The 21,894-nt window shown below is 38.4% G+C and overlaps 1 protein-coding gene across 1 annotated transcript in view; it reads right to left on the minus strand.

Annotated features, from left to right (window-relative positions):
• The window catches only part of DST (dystonin), a 483,034-nt gene that overhangs the window by 176,598 nt on the left and 284,542 nt on the right, over positions 1 to 21,894 (minus strand). The window contains exon 9 of the mRNA XM_055329608.1: positions 12,542 to 12,708. Within this exon, the coding sequence (XP_055185583.1) occupies positions 12,542 to 12,708 (167 nt within the window). The remainder of the gene's footprint in view (positions 1 to 12,541; positions 12,709 to 21,894) is intronic.

The following is a 21,894-nucleotide window of genomic DNA, read 5'->3' on the forward strand; positions in this document are numbered from 1 at the left end:
CTACAGCCAAAGCTACGATCTATAGCTTCCAATCAGGATTCCAAATCCTTATGAAAACCCACACAGAATAAGACATGGTGTCACAGCTTCTCTATGAACTACACACATACACATCCTTCTGAGGTTTCCTAAAGGCTTTTCTCTGCTGAAAACCAATCTGGAAAACAGGCTTGCAAAGAAAACAACCGCAAGGGATAAATTTTATAAAGTTTCCAAAAAAAGCATACATCACTGCTTCTGGGTATGAGTCCTCCCTTCCTATGCTATCATGTGCTCTTAACTGCAGCTACTGATAAAGCTGCCAGTTGGAAGGTCTTACAAAATAACTAAAAACAACTAAACAGCAGGAATTAATATATAGTGATAACTATATCACTGGCAGGCCACGCAGTGCAGGTTTCAAAGGCATTATCTCACTCAGGGTCCTCAAGAACCCTAAGCAGTAGGCTATGTTATCACCCTGAATTACAGATGAAAAAACCTAAGGAGATGACACAACTTGAACAAGAACATCATCTGACAAGGGGCAGCACGATCTGAACCCAGGGGAGTCTCAATACAAAGCCTGAGCTATTTGTTGCACAATGCTGACATTAGAAACTGAAAACACCCAATATGAAGCTGAAAAATCAAGATAAAGAAAAACACAGAAGAATTTATGCTTCTGATGATGGTAATACAAGAAACACAAGGGAGTGTGTGTATGCGCATGTGTGTGTCCATGTGTATAACAGCAAATTCAGGAAGATAAATTGTAAGAAGATGTAGTTCCAGACTGTCACCAAAACAGTACTCCTCAATATATACAAAACCAATGTTCTCCACACTTGGAATGGCTTTAGGGCCTTAGTCCACTTTGAAAGAATATAGAGAAAGGCCTGGTCATCCATATCTTCTTAACAAGGTATTCCCCTCCCCCAGGTGATTCTTATTAGGCAGGTCTGGGAACTAAATCATCTTAAAATTCTTCTTGTCTCTAATAGAACTTTCATTTTCTTTGAAAATTATCCACCTTCTGCACTGGCAAAAAAAAAAAAGAAAAGAAAAGAAATAAAGAAAACCACATACCATACTGTCAGGTAATTATGTAAGAAGACAAACACAAAGCAGACACAAACACATACATGCCTACTGCCTTAGACTCTCCGTAAATAGCAAACCTTTTCCCTCTTTTCCAGTATTGATTTTTATTGCTTAAACCTAGGGAAAAAGAAAAAAATTAGGATTGGAGGGTTTGAGACAAATCTCATATTGGCCTAACTCTGGAATACACCATAAAATGATGAAGTCTGGAAAAGACAATATTTGGGGACAGATTTTTTAATCAAAATCAAAACCAGTTTAAGTAAACTTTGTGATTTGAGATATCTGATCATTTGAAAGGATACTGAGCAACAAATTTCTTTCTCAATTAAGAAAAAAAATAGAAAGTAGAATGGTGGTTGCCAGCAGTTGGGGTAAGGGGTAAGAGTTCTGGAGATGGACGGCAGTGGTGGTGGTTTAACAACGTATTAACATACCAAATGGTAAATGTTATGTTATAAATTATTTTACTACAATTTTTAAAACTTTAAAAAGGTTTTATAAGACAGTGTTTACATAATTGACAGAAAAGGCTTTTTTGATCACAGGGTTGTGATTCAGGTGTCTGGTGATTTAGTCCTAACTTGCTCTCTGACTGAACACATATCCAGAAACCTGTGCCTCAGTTCCCTTCTATAAAAAATGAAAATCAAGAATTAGAGAAAGTCAGGAACTACAAGAATCATCTAGAATTCCAGCTATCCTTAGAGAGTGTTTTGAGATGTGTGCGGGGATGGAAGGAAGACATTTTGGGCTGCTATAGCCATAACGTCTTAAGAACCCAACTGATTTGCCCAAGGTCTCAAGTGAGGATTCATGTGAAAATACTTGTGAAATTAAGTATTAAGAACAATATACACAGGTTATTAAAAAGCATTCACTGGCATGTGAATCACAATGTAATGAAAAAGTTAGAGAAGGCCTAACTTGGTGGTTTCGTATGCTAATTATAAGAAGCATCTACTATGCACTGGGCAGTGAGGCATTAAGAATATATGCACTGTGTATATGGAAAGCTCAGAGTTCTAAAGGGAGTTCAGAAGTAACCGGGAGAATACCTGGTTGGTGAAGGGCGCCCAGGCAGAGGGAAAAGCCTGCATGTGCTCATGTTTAGAGGGCATGACAAAAAAGAGACCCCTGCCTGGGAGGAGAGCCAACAGGAAGGGGATACATGGCAAGAGATGGCTGAATGGATGCAGGGGCCAAGATGATACAGACTCTCATGAACTTCTTAAAGGATTCTGAATGTTTTTCTAAGAACTATGGAAAACCAGTAAAATGCATTAAGGAGGATTACAGGAGACTAAATGATAAGATCTGAGGTTAGATGCAAGAAATCTCAAGTGGTAGAAGTATTCTCACAGAATCCAGGCAGGGAACCAGAATGACTTGCAAAAGAATGTGGCATGGTGCAGAGAAGTAGACTGTCACCAGGCGATACCTACAAGGTCAAATCCACAGAAGTAAGGGGCATAGGCATGGATGACAGTCAACATAGAGAAAAAATAAAGTCAACAAGCAGCCCTAAAAAACTCCAACCTGTATTGGCCGTGTGACTAAGTCTGCAAATGGAGCAGTAATAGCTCACAAAACAGGAGGGATATCAGGCCACTGTAGTGCCATAAAAGCGGAAGAAAAAAAGAATAGTATTTCAAGAAGAAAAGAATGGACAGTAGGGCCAAACACTGAGAAGAGAAATGCAGCCTGAAAAATATCCACTGGATTTAGCCACATGGAAGTTATTCATGACCTCAGAAGAATTCTGGTGGATTACGAGGCCAAAGGCCACATTACAATGAGGGTGAGGAATAAATATGGAGTGAAGTATGAAAGTAGAGGGTACAGACAACTCTTTCCAGAAGTCTGGCCCATAAGGAAAGGAATGATATAAGACAGTAGATGGAAAAAAGCACAGAGTTAAGGAGAAGTTTTGTTTGCTGTTTTATTAGCAGAGGCTTTGGCATGCTTGAAATCCAAAGGGAAAGATCCGTGGAGAGAGAAAAGTTTAATGTAACAAGAAAGAAGGTATCTGAGGCAATGGCAGAGATGAGATCCAGAGCACAGGAAGTGGGGTACAGGCCTCAGGTGGAGAGAGGATTCCTCTATGAAATAGGAGCAAAGATGGGCTCAGGTGGATGCAAACTAAGGCAGCTTTGTGTCTTAGGTAGCAAAAAGAAAAGACATTTCACTTGCTAGCTTTTTTATACTGTCTGAGACCAGGAGTACAGATCATCAGTTGACAGTGAGGGAAGAAAAGGCAGTGTGAGGGAAAAAAGGGGTGAATTAACACAGGCAGAAAAAGACTACTGGTTGAAACCATTTGAATCTGGTAGTCATGAAGTCATAGTGAAACCAGTCTGCTCTGAAGTAGGACCTTTCTGGTGTGCTTCCCTACTTGAGTACATGCACAGACAAAGCAGACATCTGGCACATACAGGGTCAGGCTTTGCTGGAAAACTGGTACATAGTAGCACACAAGGAACTGAAAGGGATTCTGTGGCAATTAAAAAAACAAACACTCCATTTACTTGAAAATCAGTCTTAGAAAAACCTCTGTATTGGCCTTGTGCACTGTGCACTAATCACACATAGATGCAGAAAAGCCACATGTGTTACTCAACACTTGTTCTTCGATAGATCACACAATAACAATATGCATTAAATATGCCTCATTTATCCTATGACCGTAGAGCAGTTACCATAACAAATTCCTGTAGACGACTGTTTGGATTCAATCATGTTCAGGCTTAGCACAGTCTTACAGTTCTTACTGGTGCAAAAAGCATCTCACCTTGGCCCCCCTCCCCTCGGCAGGAAAAAAAACTCCAAACCTGTAATATGATTTTCACTTCTCCCCAGCAAATAAATGTGAACATACAAGAGATCCACCCACAGCTTTGTAAGTGGGTGTAGATATTCCTTTATGCTCATATTTGGGCACATATTGTTGAAAGAAACAAAGGCATGGAAGTAATTTATCCTTTTCTCAAAACCAGATACCTCAATTTATTTCAAGTTTTCTTCTTATTTTTTCTACAAAATGACTATCAGCAAGACAGAAAGCAAAGAATGAAAAACATTATGATTTACAGAGAGCTTTGTTAGTACTTGAAGACTGGAATCTAACGTTGGAAATTAAAAGATACCTAATGAATTACAAGTCTCAATTCATAAAGAACAATTAACTCCATAACAGCCTCATACACTTTAACAAATACAGAAAATAGTACTGACATGGATAGAGAAGTAATTCTTTTCAATACCTATATTTTAGTGAACTTAAGTAAACGTTAGTCACCAGAGGATAAATACCCACCCCCCAAAGGGAGATAAATCAACTGATTTTTTCCCCCTCTGGCAAAAAAAAAATAGAATATTAAACCACTTCATATCACAAAATAACAAAGAATATGAATCTGAAAATGAGTCCAAAAAAACGTGGTATTACAACAAAACAAATGGATCTTTGCAAGAAAAATAAATGGACAGAACACTGTCATCTGCTCCCACAACATAAGGGAAACCTTAGTGTTAGAGAAGGGTATGAGAATGCTGAAGGGAGCCAGGAAGCATATGTCAAATTTCCAAGCAAGGGGAGTCTTCCATCAAAGCTGTTTCTCTTGTGCTTTACAGCCACGTGCCCTATAATGAGTGGGTCAGCAGCAGTACATAAGTAGTGAAGGAATGTGACATTTATTACGTGCTTCCTAAATCTATGGCATTGTGATAGGCATTCTCTCATATGTTATCTCAAGAAAGCTCCCACTGCTGGCATTCTAACTTCTTAACTAAACTCATCACTCTGAAATTTGCCAAGTTACTTGATCATATTCCCCCTAAACTCTTAACACATACATGTTTAAATGAATAGCTTGGGGATCCCTGGGTGGCGCAGCGGTTTGGCGCCTGCCTTTGGCCCAGGGCGCGATCCTGGAGACCCAGGATCGAATCCCACATCGGGCTCCCGGTGCATGGAGCCTGCTTCTCCCTCTGCCTGTGTCTCTGCCTCTCTCTCTCTCTCTCTCTCTGTGTGACTATCATAAATAAATAAAAATTTAAATGAATAGCTTGCACACATAACAGAGGGAAACATAAGCCTGTAATTTCAGCTCTGGCACATAGCTTAAAAGCTAAAAAAAAAAAACACAAAAAAACTGTATGAATAAAACGATAAATGTTTAAAAAGATAGAAAAAAATGAATGGGATTTAGATCTGCTAGAATGCAATTAACAAGTCAAGGAAGGGAATGTTTCTTAAAGGCATCATGGAAGGGAAACAGCCCAGAAGGAGTATTTCAATGCAATTCTTCTAGCAGACAATTCAGATATAGGTCTAAAATTTTAAATGTATTACCCTTTGACCTAGAAATCCTACTTCTAGGACCCTATCAAACCAACACATTCACACATCTGCTCAAAGATACATATAGAGTCCAACACTTTTTAATAGCAAAAACTACAATGTCCATCAACACGATGCTATTAAATAACGTTACATCCATACATTAGAACACTGTGCAGCATTTTAAAATAATAAGGTAAACCTATTTCTGCTGATATGGAAAGACATCCAAAATAAGGAGAAATAAAAATATGAAATAACATATATGCCATTCTCTCAACTGTGTTTTAGAATAGATTATAATAATGTTCAAGATTCAGTGCTTATGTAAATTATACCTCAACAAAGCTGACCCTTCCCCCCTCCTCAAAAAAAGTGTTTGTACATGCACAGAAAATTTCTGGAAGAAAATGAACAGTTGTCTTAGGAAATGGGACTGGGAATTTGAGGAAAGAAATCACATTTCAATGTATACTTTTTTATTCTATTTGAATGTTGTATTATGTTAATGTATTACATTTTCTTTCTTTTTTTTTTTTTTTTAATCCCAGATACAACAAAAGTAGGGCTGTGGCAAGGAATACCTACCGCAGAAACTGCTATAAAATGTACCAGCTTTTCACCGTGAGCTCTGAGAATTCAACTGTTTTGAGTTTATTTGATTAGGTAAATAAGCAATTTGATTTTGCTTCACAAACTGAAGTACTTGTACTTCTCAAAAAATTAATAAGCTTCAGGGCTCTGTGTTTAAGCCTAGCCTATGGCCACACACACAAAGTAGAGCCCATACTTGTGTGTACGCACACACACATACACACCCTCATACCTCTGGGTTCTGCAGCCTAAGGGCAGGCCTGGTACTGAAGGAAAGAAAAAATCACCTCATCAACACTAATGCAACTTCCTTTGGGAACATTTCAAGCCCTAAAGGGCCTCCTCCCAGTATTAAACCAGTCCAATCCAGTTTAGCTTGTAAGGTGTGACTGAATCCAAGCATGTGGCTGAATCACAGGCCTCCAGGTCAGACTATTAAACAAGACTCGGACTATAGCCTTATAGCCTAATCTTCCCAATTACAGCATCTTTAAACATTTAATATAAAGAAATAGGTGCCATTAAACTCTAATTCAAAATGCAAACAACGAACAAATTAATTGCTTTCCAACTACACTCAGACACGTGAACAACTTCTGGCTGCCTAATTAGAAAATATCTAAATGGCATGCTCCTGAATACCATTTATTTCAAAAGAGTTGAGTCTTACCTGAGTAATATATAAATGACATGCTTGTGAAAAGAAGTCCAGGGGCTCACAGGTAAATTTAAATGAATGAACGGCGGCATAAATTAAAAATAAGACTAAAACTAACAGATACTGGTAAACAGAGATAATCTCTCTGCAAAACACCCCCCCTCCCCCCCGCCCAACACACACACGTTAGTCTTGACATCCTTAGCATCTTTCTATCCCACCACCTTAGCTTTGCCCAGCTCTAAGGCACATTCTGCACTGTTCTTCTGGCCTGTGGGCACACATTCGTGTTCAAGCCTGCTCAGGCATACATGTTTTCACAGTGAATGCTGCTGTTCTGGAACTTGGCTTTCATCGATGTTCTAGGGCAGCTATCTACGTGTAGTGACTGATAAATTAAGACAAGGCAGGGGTTGAATTTCCAGCTAGAAGTCAGAGCTTTCTTTCTTTCAAAAAGAAAAAAAAAAAATCATTTTCACTGTGATAACTGAGCACACTCTTAAATAACAACACAGAAAAAAATCAGTTGAATTCTCTGTTTGGAACACCTACTATGAAGAATGTGTGCTACTGATGGGAATTTTAGTCCTCTATATCCAAACTCTAGCAGAGTGATTAATCCTAGAGTTTAGAATCCCATAGCTGCTGATTCTCAGTTAATTCTACTTCTCTAGGTTTTGAGCTACTTACTCATTAAATGCTTTTGTGATATCCTTTTGATCCAAGTCCATCAAATCCAGTCTTCCTTGTTTTTCTTTTCTTTTCTTTTTTTTTTTTTTTTGTTTTGTTTTGTTTTTTGCTTTTTTTTCCCCCTCATTATTCTTTTCAGTGAACATTAAGGTTAGGGTCAAGAGTGAGGCTTATTTACCTGAGATTTTTCACCAGTTGTGGTTTTCAGTGAAAAGATTTTAATATGCCTTAAAGAAAACTTAAAAACTATAGAAACAAAACAAGTACAAACTAGTACAGATATATGGCTATTTCATTATTTTAATTCTTTCCATTAAAAATTGAACATAACAAAGAGACATTCCTTGAAGGAATTAGCAACAGTTTTCTAAGACAGAAGTTCCCTAAGTTTCCTAAGACAGAATTAATAGAAAAAACATAGTGTTTGTATTAACCTATTATTTTTAATTAAAGTATAGTTGACAATGTTATATTAGTTATATTAGTTTCAAGTGTACATCATAGTGATTCTACAGTTCTATACATTATACGATGCTCACGATAAGCATAGTTATCATCTGAATCACTGACCTACTTAAATAGGTCCTATAGGGGGACCTGGGTGGCTCAGTCGGTTAACTGTCCTACTCTTGATTTTTGGCTCAGGTCATATTAGGGTCATGAGATCAAGCCCAGAGTTGGGCTCCTCGCTAGGTGTGGAGCCTACTTATGACTCTCTCTCTCCCTCTCCCTTTGCCCTTCTCCCTGCCTGCACACACTTGCTTCTTCTCTCTCTTAAAAAACAACAACAAAAAAAATCCTACAGAACTATCCTTTGTAATCTCTTCCACTAAATCATACTTACTACTTTATCATTCTTATTACCCATTGTGTAATCTAGGCTCTTCACTTCTTTAGGATAATATGACCAAAACTATATAATAGTTCATCTGTGCTTTTCCTCTTACTTATGCTAAGTATTTTAATGCTCCTTTAATAGCCACAATGTTCCTCTCACTATGTTATGAGTTGTTGCAATGCTATTTTCGTTGAATGCTAATTCTGTTATGCAGTTAACGTTGTTCCTCATTAATTTCCTACAAGGGACAAAGATCTTTAGTTGGCATTCATAAGTGTACTATTCATTTAGTCATGCTTTTTTTTAAAGATTTATTTATTTATTTATTTATTCATGAGACACACACACACACACACACACACACACACACACACACACAGAGGCAGAGACGCAGGCAGAGGGAGAAGCAGGCTCCATGCAGGGAGCCTGATGTGGGACTCGATCCCAGGACTCCAGGATCACGTCCTGGGCCGAAGGCAGGCTCTAAACCGCTGAGATACCCAGGCATCCCTCATTTCTTAAATTCATCAAGAATTTTCATAAACCTTTGCAAAATATCATTAGTTTTCAACACTGCACTATCCAGTTGCTCAGGTCAACAGTTCCATTTCTTGATACCTACTTTGCCTGCAGGGGATTATAATAAGTAGTTATAGAAGCCTCTGAGGACTGAGACCCCAGACCAGTCACCTCCATCATTTAAAAGATAGGTCACGCTGAGCCCATTAGTTTCCCTTTTGAACCCCAGTTTCTTCAATAATTTGATCATTTAATACAAAGATAAAAATGGAAACAATGTCATCTCTTTCATAGGACTGTGATCATTTAAAAAGCTATCATATATAAAAACAGCTAATACAGAAACTGATACATCATCAACAGTCTGCACATATTTCTTGGGTGCCTTCTATGTGACAATTTCTTTTTAACTTCAGGGATCATCTATAAATTAGTGTATGATAAAAATTTCTCTTCATTTTTACCTCATGTTAGTATAATACTGCTTACTAGTAGTATAAACAAACATTAACTTTAAAAGTCATAGTCTATATTAGAGCACTAATAAAAATATATGCTGGACAATCCAAATCAATGTACTTGATTAACTTTTGATAGTATTTACAGTAATACAAAATCTGAAGGATGCTATTACTCTGTTCCCAGTTTATATTAGTATTTCTAAATCTTTAGAAGATATGTATACAAAAATCTGACAAGATCAGTTACTACAATATATTGGTTTACTTTTAAGTGACAAACAGTATCCATTTTCCTTCTAATCTCCAGAGAAATCTTTCATATTCTCTCTAGAGCATGCAAATTTGCTTCCAAGGAGCACCACATCCCTCCTTCTAGCCATGGGAGCAATCTGAAGGCTCTTTCCTGCTAAACCTCCACTCCCTCTTAAGATCCTTATCAACCAAGTATCCCAGACAGTTAGAGTTGATATTTGACTAAAAACCAAACCCATGAGTCACCTCAGATCATTTTTATTACATAAATCAAATTAAACTTATATAAAAAAAAAACTTTTGGGATCCCTGGGTGGTGCAGCAGTTTGGCGCCTGCCTTTGGCCTAGGGCGCAATCCTGGAGACCCGGGATCAAATCCCACGTCGGGCTCCCAGTGCATGGAGCCTGCTTCTCTCTCTGCCTATGTCTCTGCCTCTCTCTCTCGCTCTCTGTGTGACTATCATAAATAAAAATAAATAAATAAGTAAATAAATAAAAAACTTTTTATTTAAAAAATACATCCCAAGCCCAAGTAAGTGGATACATTTCTACAACAAATTCAAATACACAGCAAAATTTATGGGAATAATTATTAAGTAAAAACAACTATAAATTAGACATTACTCTCTAAATATGATTATTACTGTCCAATACCCAAAAATCTGCTTATAGTAATTGTTTATAACTTTCTCATTTCCCTTTAGAGTATGTTAATACATTCAACACTGAAAACTACCTGTAATTCAACCCTATCCATTTAATTCTTAAAATGCTAGAAGAAAAGTACTTGATGTTTTAAGTAAAAAGCCTGAAGACCTTAGCTAGGAATACTGTTCTACACATGAAAGTTATCTTCTAGTGAAAAAGGCCACTGTAATATTTTATGAGGTACAGGGTAACTTAACAAACTTCAGCAACAAACAAATCTTGTGAGCACTTAAACCTGATACTCAGTATTTTTACCATGAATTCTAACAAGGAAAAACAAAGCCAACTGGGAAACTGAACTTCAAAGTTAAAGCTTAACAATTTTTTTAAATGATCTCTCTGCCAAATTAAAAATCCAAAGCAAATAACATTCACAAAATCCAAATTCTTTCCTAAAACTATATGAGCTCTATAACATTAAACTCCCCTAGGAAATTTCACCATCTCTGATATAGTGACTTATTAAAGTACTTAAGGAGAAAAACGTACAGCATGCATATACTAATTTGTTCTTCTACTCCTTCACAAGTAATGAAGAGACAACGTCTGGAAACCATTGTTTTTAAAAGTCAATTATTTCAGAAGAATAGCTGGCTTCTAAACGCTTTGCTTCTACTTAAAATACTTCAAAGAGAAAAGAACACACCCTCAAAGATGCATCATGACATAAATCTTTCAGGTACAACAATCCAAATATTTTTATTCAAAGGGCAAAAAGATCTTATAATGCCAGGTATAAAATGATAGCCTCATGTTTTAAGTCACATGAGAAGTGCATTGTGATATTTTTTTATTTTTTATTTTTTTTATTTTTTATTTTTTTTATTTTTTTTTGCATTGTGATAATTGAAATGTTTGTAACCACTAACCCTCTTGGCATTCTGTTACTCCAGGAGATCTGGTACTTTATCTTCAACATGTGTAGGCAAGTTGATTATGGTTTTTCTTTTTAATCAGGCCAACTCTACCTACCTCTACTGAAATGTTGTTCCAGGAAGCCGACGACCACCACAGTGTCTTAAAGGGGCACTGGGTGTGTATGTGTGGGAGATTGTTACAGTGTTACGCATGTTGAAATTTCCAAAATAAAAACAACAGAAGGAGAAGGGGAGAGAAAAAGGGGATGAAGGAAAAAAAAAAGAAAGCAAAAGGAGACTGACTTGAAGAATGGGATTTTAAATCAAGTAGACTGGGATTAAAATTTTTGCTCTATAATATATTAATTAGCAGCATGACCTTGGCAAACCCAAGGTTCCTCACCTATAAAAGTGGGATTATAACAGTCCCCATTTTGTGGGACTGTTGGGAGATCTGAATGGGATAATATATGGAAAGCACTGAACAGAATGCCTCACATATAGAAAGATAACCAAATATTAAGTATTATATATAATAATTATTTTTATCAAATAAGCGTGTGAGTCTAATGGATTATAGCTTCAGCCTAGTCTATTTAGGAAGACAGTTCTTGGAGAACATGATGTAATTTTTGTAAAACTAAGAAAAGTAACTGAGATCAAGAAATACATTGTTTCCAGTATACATTTTCTGGGGATCTAGCTCCTTATAAGACAATAAAAACCTGGAGTCAAAATCCAGAGGTCCTGGCTCTGAATCTTAAAGTTGTCTCTTGCTAGCTGTGTAAATGTAAGCAAGTTTTACTCTATGCCTCATTTTTTGTCTTTTAACTGGAGATAATATTCCTGTAGGGATGCTGTGAGAAGTAAATAAGTTAATATATGTAAAAGCTGCTTAGGATAGTGGCTGGCACTTAATAAGTGCTAGGTCAGTGTTACCTGGGATTGAGTTGTTAGTAATTCCTACTAGATGGGGCAAATGGCTGGCTAAATTGGAAGAGTATCAACTCTTGATCTCATGGTTGTGAGTTCGAGCTCCACACTGGGTATAGTGATTAATAACTTTAAAAATTAATAATAATAATTCTTACCAGAAAACTGTTGACCACCCCAAAGCTGGCCACTTTTGAACCCAGCTACTCACTAGGATAACAAGCCTAGCAGAACTGTAATTTGGACAAGTGTGAGCTCTAAATCTGAACTAAACTCTTGCCCTTCCACTCATCAGTTCTCTGTATGTATGACTGTGCTCATCCACCTGAAGATTCTGTATTTTTAGAGCTTACTGTCGCCAAGTTACCAGCAAAACCCAAAGACATATTATAGCTTGGTATGTCTGCATGTATGCACCAAGCTTAGAGTGATGATCTGGGAGCAACAAGAATGTGATTATTTCTACTTGTGCCTGGTCTGTATTTTCTAACTTTCTGCTATGTACATGTATTGCTTCTGTGACAATAAAAGGTTATTTCAAAATTTGGAAATGGAAGAAACACTTTTCATATTTGTCTAAGGAAAAAGACCCCACAAATTCCATACCTGTATTTATGAATGATGGCATTAAATAGTTTTCCATCTCTCCAGCAGGTAGTGAAATTTTCACACCGTATTCCAGTGTAACCCTCTGTTGCCTGCTGTGTCCACAGTAGCAATCTCTCCTTAGCAGACATATCCTCTGACTCTCCAGTAACATGGATATCAGATATCTAAACATAATAGAAAGTGTTAAAACATTAGGAAAAAAGCTAGCTCTGACTGAGAACGTACTATGTACCAAGAACTTCACAAGTGTTTATTTTACTTAATCATCATAATTCTCACTGGAAAGCTTAAGTGTAGTTTTTCCATTTTACATATAGGGAAACTGAGTTTCAAGGAGGTTCATAGATTAAAAAAAAAAGTAGGATTTAACCCAAGCATCTAGTTTTTTTATTATGCCAAAATGTCAAGCACTGAAAATTCTAATTTTCAATGAGATTCTCCTTTACTAATAAGATCTGTTAAAACATCTCAACCAAATGTTTTTCCAAGTTCAAATGGATCAAAGTAAAACTTACAAATTAATCTATATTACCACTTGCAGAGGAGGATTTGATCCAACAGGTGTTCCGTGTAAAGAACAAAGAAGGTCTCCAATTTACATTATATAATAATTTTTTTTAAAGATTTTATTCATTTATTCATGAGAACAGAGAGAGAGAGAGAGAGAGAGAGAGAGAGAGAGAGAGAGAGGGGCAGAGCCACAGGCAATGGGAGAAGCAGGCTCCATGCAGGGAGCCCAATGCGGGACTCAATCCCAGGTCTCCAGGATCACGCCCTGGGCTGAAGGCAGCGCTTAAACCGCTGAGCTACCCAGGCTGCCCATTATATAACAATTTGACCTAAAGTCTCTTTCTCATGAGTCCTTGCTCAGCTTACTCAACATGAAATCTGTATTACTTGACTTTTCCCTACACTTTGTTTTCATTAAATTTTCTAAAGGTCTCCTTCCACTAAATAAAACAGGTCACCAGTTCACATGATTTACATTTCCTCAAGATCCTCCCTAATAAGAGTCCTACTTAATCTGCTGATAATGACATTAAGGCACAAAGTGACTTTACCAGAGATTCTAAAGCTGGGATTAACACCAACAAACAACTGTTCTCTCAATCAGGGCAGGATGCGAAGCCAAGGGATCAAGAAGACAGGCGGGAAGCCAGGATCAGGATAAGTAAATAAGGAATTGGAAGCAATACAGAGGGAGTCACAAATCATTTTATAACAGGAAAAAAAATCACTAAAGTCATGACATTGGCTTCTAGTCCTGGCCACTAGATCCATAGCTTTGAATAGTTCATTTTATGTCTGTGAGTCAACTTCCTCATCTATAAAATGAGGAGGTAGGAGGTAGAAGGTCATGTTTAAGACTCTTTCCAGTCTAATGTCCTACTGTAAAAACAACACAGAAGTCAGAGGTCAAAACAGGCAGAGTCAAGCAAGTGAAAGTAGAAAAATTTAAAAACCCAGACTGAAGAAGCCTTTCCCATGCAGCAGTGCTAGGCTCAAAAAGGAAACCCTTTATTCCTCCCAGCTGCCACAAGAGCCGGAGGCATGGCCAACTGGGGGCCTGGTGCAGGCTGCAGCTTAAAGCCCACACCAGGCCTGGCAGCCCCACACAACACCACATGGACAAGGGGGTCACACACACACTTAGCCCACTATTCAGCACAAATGCCATGCCCTGCACAGCTTGCTCTCTGTCACACTCTGAGATATGCTCCTTGACAGATCATTTTATTTTTTAAAAAAGATTTTATTTATTTACTCACAAGAGAGACACAATGAGAGGCAGAGACATAGGCAGAGGGAGAAGCAGGCTCCCTGCAAGGAGCCTGATCCCAGGACCCCAGATCATGACCTGAGCCAAAGCAGATGTTCAACCACTGAGCCACCCAAGGTGCCCCTCAATAGATCATTTTAAGGTAGAGTACAGTGTCTCAAAAAATTTTTTAAGATTTTTATTTGAGAGAGTGAAGCATTGGGGGGGGGGGTGACAGGGAAGAGAGAGAGAAGCAGACTCCTCACTGAGCAGAAGTGGGATGTGGGGCTCAATCCCAGGACCTGGAGATCATAACCTGAGCTGAAGGTAGATGCTTAATCGACTGACGTGCCCCCACAGTGTCTCAATTTAATCTTCTTTCCTAAGAATCTGTGCTGGTCTCTATGACATGAAAAGAACTATGTGCATACATGAACACATTACACAGAATATACAGGAAAAATTCTTTTCTTTTTTAATGTGGAAAAAAGAGGAGAAAAATCAGTATTCTTCTAACTTCTAACTGCTACTCTAATCCAAAATTATACTAGAGAGGAGCACCTGGATGGCTCAGGTCAGTTAAGCTCCCAACTCTTTTTTTTTTTTTTTTTAAGATTTTATTTATTTATTCACAGGAGACACACACACAGAGAGAGGCAGAGACACAGAGGGAGAAGCAGGCTCCATGCAGGGAACCTGACGCGGGATTCAATCCCAGGGCTCCAGGATCATGCTCTGAGCCGAAGGCAGACACTTAACCACTGAACCACTCAAGCATTCCTCTAGCTCCCAATTCTTGATTTCAGTTCAGGTCATGATCTCACAGTCCTGAGATGGAGACCCACCTCAGCTCTGTATTCAGCGTGGAGTCTGATTGGAATTCTCTCTCCTTCTGCCCTTGCCCTCCCAATGCACTCTAGATAGATAGATAGATAGATAGATAGATAGATAGATAGATAGATAGATAGATAGATAGATAGAATAAGATCTTTGGAGATAAATAAATAAAATTATGCTAGAGAGTTTTCTGGCACATTCCAGGAGTTTAAATCCCATCGCCACCATTTATGTTCCAGTTACTCAACTGTTTTTAAGTTCATTCTCTGGCTTGCAGAATAATGATGGTAAGTGTAACCATGCCATGCTGTGAAAATTCAACAACACAAGCACAGCATAATGTCTGCAATTTTATCATTGTGGGTTTTATTATTTGTTTTGATAAAGGGGGAGGCAAAACTCTCCCAATTCTCCTGCTGTAAAGGGAAGTGTTATTCTCCCAATTCTCCTGCTGTAAAGGGAAGTAAGAAATAAAGTTTTTAAATTTGTTGCCTCAAATAAAAATCTGTAAAAACAAGGGTTCATAGAAACAAATCTAGGAAATGGTGAAGGAGAAAATTGAGCCTACAGGTAAAATCTGACAACAGGTTCCTCTTACTTATTAGCCTATAAGAATTTTAAGATCCACTGCTTCTGGAAACTCAACCCTTATCACCACTACATGAGTGATAATGACAACCATATAAAGCAAAGGGAGGTAGCTGGAGAGAGGGAGGTACTCTTTTCTGCAGGTCAAGAATATTCCATGCCAGACCCTTCACAGAATCACCTACTCATGAGGGAAGTCAGTAAATTTGAACTACAAGGTAAATTTAATAGGCACAGCATTTCACCTGAGAAAGGATATTAAAGGAAGGGGAGTTTAGAGGTTGCAAACCAGTCTAAATATCAACCAGGAGAAAGTAATGCAGTCTAATTAAATAAGTTTCCAAAGGATGAATTCCAGATTGTTACTCCCACACACATTATTTCAGACTGTTACAAATGCATACACTATTTTAAAAAGCTGTGATTTTCAAACGTTATAAAGCAAACTTTAACGTACCAAAGACTACTAACACGCTGACTCATTTTCAGCTTTTCCTGCTATTTCCAATTACTTGAGTATTATTCCCACAGGGAAACTCAAGGTATTTTTAAAAATGTCCTATTGCCGTTAACCACTACCTCTCTTAGCATATTAAACTTTTCATGATACTGTGCAACTGAAACCAAATGAAAAATAAATTAAACTCTGAAAATTACATCTGCAGTTGTCACTGATGACTCCTGATTTAAAATCTGCGCATTCAGCAAATCAGCCTGAATCCTCTGTCAGTGACAAGTCAGGTCTGATTCCAGGAAGTAATGGAGCTTCCTCCCTTCAAATCCTGGAGACAATGCAGAGATCAGAGGTGTGCATTCATGCCACCTGGGTTCAGATTCTAACTCTGATAGTTAACAGGATTATGACCCAGAGCCATCCATTTCATCTCTCTAAAATTCATTTTCTTCATTTTAAAAACTTAAATGATGACATCATCATCTTTACCTCCTTCAATGGTTCTACAAATTCCATAAAATAAATCCACATCGAATGCTTCGCACAGTGCCTGGCATGTAGAAACCTCTATAAATGTTAGCTTCTCCCACCACAATTTTATTAGTCGTACTTGCTGCTTGAAGTTCCTCACCAACAATCTGTCAGCTAACACCAAAAACAAACAAAATCCTTTCTAGCCGAGTTCCTTTGGGAAACTCGAAGCCCTCATGCCTCACATCCAGGTCATTAATGGCTCCTACCCAAATTCAAGCTCTTCCTGTCACTGAGCCTCCCGTGCCTATATTTCATCCCTGCCTCATCTCTCCTGACCCGGTTTGACACCATTCTCCAGCTTTCCAGAAATGTCTATTCTGTGGTAAACAAAGTCTCCTACTTCTTTAGGACCTCACACCACTTGTACCATTTTACTGAACTGGGTCTACCCCTCTTGCCTCAAGTCAAGTCCCACCCACCACCAGGCCTGCAGGCAGGGAAAGTGTTTTCCAACTCCCCCAGTGATGCCCAATCAAGTTTTCCAGCCATGACCCATAGGTACTAAGACCTCATTTTTACACCACAGGCCACTCTTGCACTACCACCTTCTTCTTCTCCTTAAAAATGATCCCTGAACCCACCCTCACAAATATCCAACACCACTGAAGATAGCATGTACTTGTCTCCATCCTGCACTGCACCCTCATGCTCTCCATACCTACTGCTACATCCTGGAACTCATCATCTTATGCCAGAACTAGTCCACCTCCGACATTTAACTTCCAATAGTGAGTTCCTTTTCTTCTACTACTTTCATGCCCTAATGCCAGCTAAACCACTGATCTGGCTTCATCAACATCTCAGACTCCCTGACTTGTATGATTCCATCCCACTCTAAGAGCCTTCTTCTATCTTCACCTCCTTCTCTGTCTGGCCTGCACTACATGATCCACCACTTCAAATAATTTTCTCAAATCCCTCACCAGTTTCTCCTTGCCCTGAAACCCCCTGGCCACACCCCAATCCTGATCAAGTCAGCTGTATGTCTCTTCTACTCTTGCCCTATGCTATAAGCTCCACTACAAAACCATAGTACCCTGTGGGCTGCTGCCACAAACTCCAGGTCTGCAATTCAGCTAAGCATCTCTAAGAAACCTGTACTTCTTGGTGTCCTGACTGGCCACTTTTTCCATCCCTCACAATATCGCTTTCAATATTCTTTACCATTTGCAAGAAACTCCCTAACCTACTACTTCCTTATGTTTAGCAATCACTTTTTTATCTCCTTCTTTATAAAGAAAATAGCAACATGAGTAAGAACTCCCTCCCTTCCCCACCCTGCTACCTACAAACTTGGCTTCCATATAACCTCCTTTTCTCCTGTGCTCAGAATCCTTCCACCTGCTGCCTCCTGGGAGTCTCACTCCATCAATCATTCCCTCCTTATCTGGGGCTTTGCTCTCAGTACTTAAAATACTCAAATCTCTTCCATCCTAAAATAAATAAAAATAAACAAGCTTCATAAATTCAGTTCCTTCTTTACTTATCATTGTCTCTCTCTCTTCCCAGTAAAGCAAGTGGGAAAAGAAAAAAAAAACTCTGTATTTTTAAATAGATTTTATTTTTGTATTTTTTAATCTTTATTATCTTTACTCCTCAATCTGTTGTGAGTTGGCTTCCATCCCAATCACTCCACTAAGTAGCAGTGACCAAAGTGAGGGAGGTTCCTGCTCATGACTTGATTTTCCCAATTAAAAAAGGAAATCAGAGAGTGAAATGTAACAGAGGATGCGATGGTCACAAAAGGAGGGAGGTCATGCAGCACCTGAAGAGCTGAAAGATATTGTGAGCAATACCTCTTCTCTAGTCTCACTTATTCAATAAGCACTCATAAATGTTTGTTCGTAACACTACTGGGCACTTGGTCATACAACCACCCTCATGAAGCCTTCAGTCCAATGACAGAGAAACATCACGAAGAAGAGCTCAAGGGTTGCTTTCCAATCTATCCATTTTCTAATCCTGATCTCTCTGAGGCATCGGTCACTGGCAGGCTCTCCTCCCTGACTTCCCTGATATCAGTCTTTCTTGGTTTTCCTCCTGCCTCTCTGGCCTTTCCTTCTCAGTTTTCTGCCACCCTTCCTTTAGTGCTGTTCCTCGGGCTTGGTCTTCAGCCCCCCTCTCTTCTCCCTCTCACTGGGTCATCTCATCTTCTACAATGGTTCAAGTGTCCCCCCTCCATACTGATGACTCCCAAACCTCACCCCTACACTCAAGACCTATGAATTCAATGAACATGTCTCAAAATAGTCAAACTAACCACATGTGGAGGGAGCACTTCAATGAGCCAGACAGTGTGCTTAAGCACTTCCCAAATATTATCTCATGATCACAACATACATGATAATGAAGCACAAAGTGGTTATGTGACTTGCTCAAGTGCACACAAACTAGAAGTAAAATATGAACTTGAATCTATCTGGCTCCATTGTGCTTTATCTCACAGCCTCTTCAAACTCACTGTAGAAAATATGGAATTTCTCTTTCTCCATACTGCTCTTCCTGCTGTATTCATAGCTCAGAAGATGGCCCCATCATTTACCCAGTTGTCCCCAAACCAAAAACCCTGAAGTCCTTCTTGATGCCTTTTTCTGTCTGTACCTACCTTCAATTGGTCACACAGTCCTATGCAGCCTCATCTCTCCCCACATCCCTCAACACACCCAAAAAGACTCCACATGCTCCAGCCACACTGAACCACTTCTTGCTCCCTCAGTAAGAATACATTTCCACAGAACACTCCACATTTATTCATGCTACTGCTTACCTATAGAACACCCTCATCAGCTGCCACTCCTCTCCAGCCCTTCCCTCCTCTGTTCCTCTGAGGAAGCCCCAGTTGATTCCACCTCCTGGGTCTACAAGAGACATCCCACCAACCCCTGCGCTTCCACAGCAGCCCATGCATACTGCTATAACAGTACATGGTGTGTATCATTACTCTTCTGTTGATATATCTTCTCTCCCTCTAATACATGAGCAAATACACACAAAATAACAGTGTCTTATTCATCTTAGTATTATAGTGTCTAACTCAGTCACTGTCTGTTACATAATAGACAATAAATGCCCATGAGCATATGTCTTTGTGATTTGAGTTTGGCACCTAGGGAATCTTTGAAATATTTCATTCAGGCAACCAGGATATCCTTGGTCACTTCTGCTTTATTGTAAACTTCAAGATTCCATGTAGGAAGAAAAGGCTTTTTCCCTACAGTATATGGGCAAGCTCCAACCAATAAAACTGATGTGCCCATAAAAATGTCATTGGACCAAATAGGTGTTTTCTGCTTACTATTTACACAATAGAAATGACACATTTGCCAACATTTTTCAAAACATTTATTTTGGCACTGTATAAAAACCACCTAAATCTAGTATTCTCCAAGTTCAAGGAGAGTATAAAAGGAGGTCAAAATGTTTGAATTCAAATGTCTTTATATCCCAAGTGAACACCAATGTTAATCTCACAATATCTCTTAAGACAATCATCATAGGTCTATAGAACGGTACTGGGCTCAGCAAAGCTTCTACCTTCTTCTAGAACTGAGACTCACCACTGGGAATCTGAAGTTCATATGAACTGTCATGTCTTGGTCTGCCTCTGAGGAGCTTTCCATTTTATTAACAGTTGAAATAATTCTTTGGCCTTAATTTCTTTAATTTTTCAACTAAGCAACTTCACTGACCTTTTTTTTCTGGCCTGATTTAAATGTGATATTTCAGTAAGTAGTTTATCACAGATTCTGCTTAAATTTACTTTTAGTTTTATCAGATATTATTAGTTCAATTCCCACATGAAATGGTACTGAACTAGTTGAAACAAGTTAATAGAAAAATACCCAATTTTCACATACTTTTTGCTAACTATACATACATTCAATTGGCCAAATCTTTATTTCACTTGAATTACAGAAGAAATGTTATTTCTTTCCCATAAAGTCCAGAAGGTGATGTCACTACATAGCTAGAGCAAGAAAGAGTAATTTGCCTTTTACCGTCATTCTATTTATGTGTACTCGTCTTCCAAGATAGTCCAAACCTAAATTAAAAAGAAGACTCTATAAGATTTTTATGTGAAGTGCAAGTATTTTCCAGAGCCCTGACAAAAGCTGGTTTACAGAAAAATAGTTCCAGGCTTTAAAAATACTCAACACAAGGCATTCTCAAAAACTGCATGGTCATGTAATTAGAAAATGGGTTCTCCAATAGGGATTCTAAAAGTATTGCTCCTACTGGAAATAGAACAAATGCTCAGAAAAATCTAATCATTTACATATGAAGTCCTCAAACCCATTTGAATTAGAAGTATGGCTCCTGGCTATATATTTTAGCCAAATTATTTTGAGCCATTTAGGGCAATTAAAAAAAGAATCCAGATACCAAATATATGAAATCATAGTTCAGGATCCTGAGCCTTAAGAATAAAGACATCACCATCTCTGTTTTATCTTTTCACTCCATATAAGCAAGATCAAAAGTGAAAATAAAAAATCAAAAACCTCAGCCTAAAGAAAAATTACTACCAACAAAGCAATGGTCTCATACTCTTTCCTACATTTACATCTCTTTTTCCGACATTACCTCTACCTTTACACGTAACACTGATACTTTACTACATAATTTCCCTTCTCCCTCTCAGCAGAGCTAAGACAACACACAATGATTGAAATAATAATAACTGGAACTAAAAGAAGGTACAAGGCGCTGTAGGAGAGTGGGAGGGGTCAGGGATGAGGTACAGATAGAATTCAAACACAAGAAAGAAAGCTTAATCCAAATTTACATAGTTCTAACTGTGGTAATACCAGGCATGTGTCTACTCAGGGATGAACTTTGTTTCATAGTGCCCATCTGACCAAGTGCCTCCTAGAACACCGTCAGGCAATATGAACCACAGTCTCAACAAACAGCTCAAAGACACAATATCTGAAAACAAATGGACTGTTTTGCTTCTGCAATCTGGAAGCCAAAGAAACCAGTGCCAGAACTCTCAAAAAATAAAAGCATGAGTTGCTCCGACTCTTCTGAAACCTTGTCATGTGTACTGACTCATCCTGCCTCTCATGCTATCATCTGCTAGTCTCCTACATTCTTAGGGAGGAGATGAGCACCTAAGAACATGGATATATTAGCTGTCCCAAGACTGTTTTTAAGGAACAAAAGGGTCTTATATTC

This window comes from Nyctereutes procyonoides, unplaced genomic scaffold (assembly GCF_905146905.1).
Source record: "Nyctereutes procyonoides isolate TBG_1078 unplaced genomic scaffold, NYPRO_anot_genome, whole genome shotgun sequence".
Taxonomy (NCBI): Eukaryota; Metazoa; Chordata; class Mammalia; order Carnivora; family Canidae; genus Nyctereutes; species Nyctereutes procyonoides.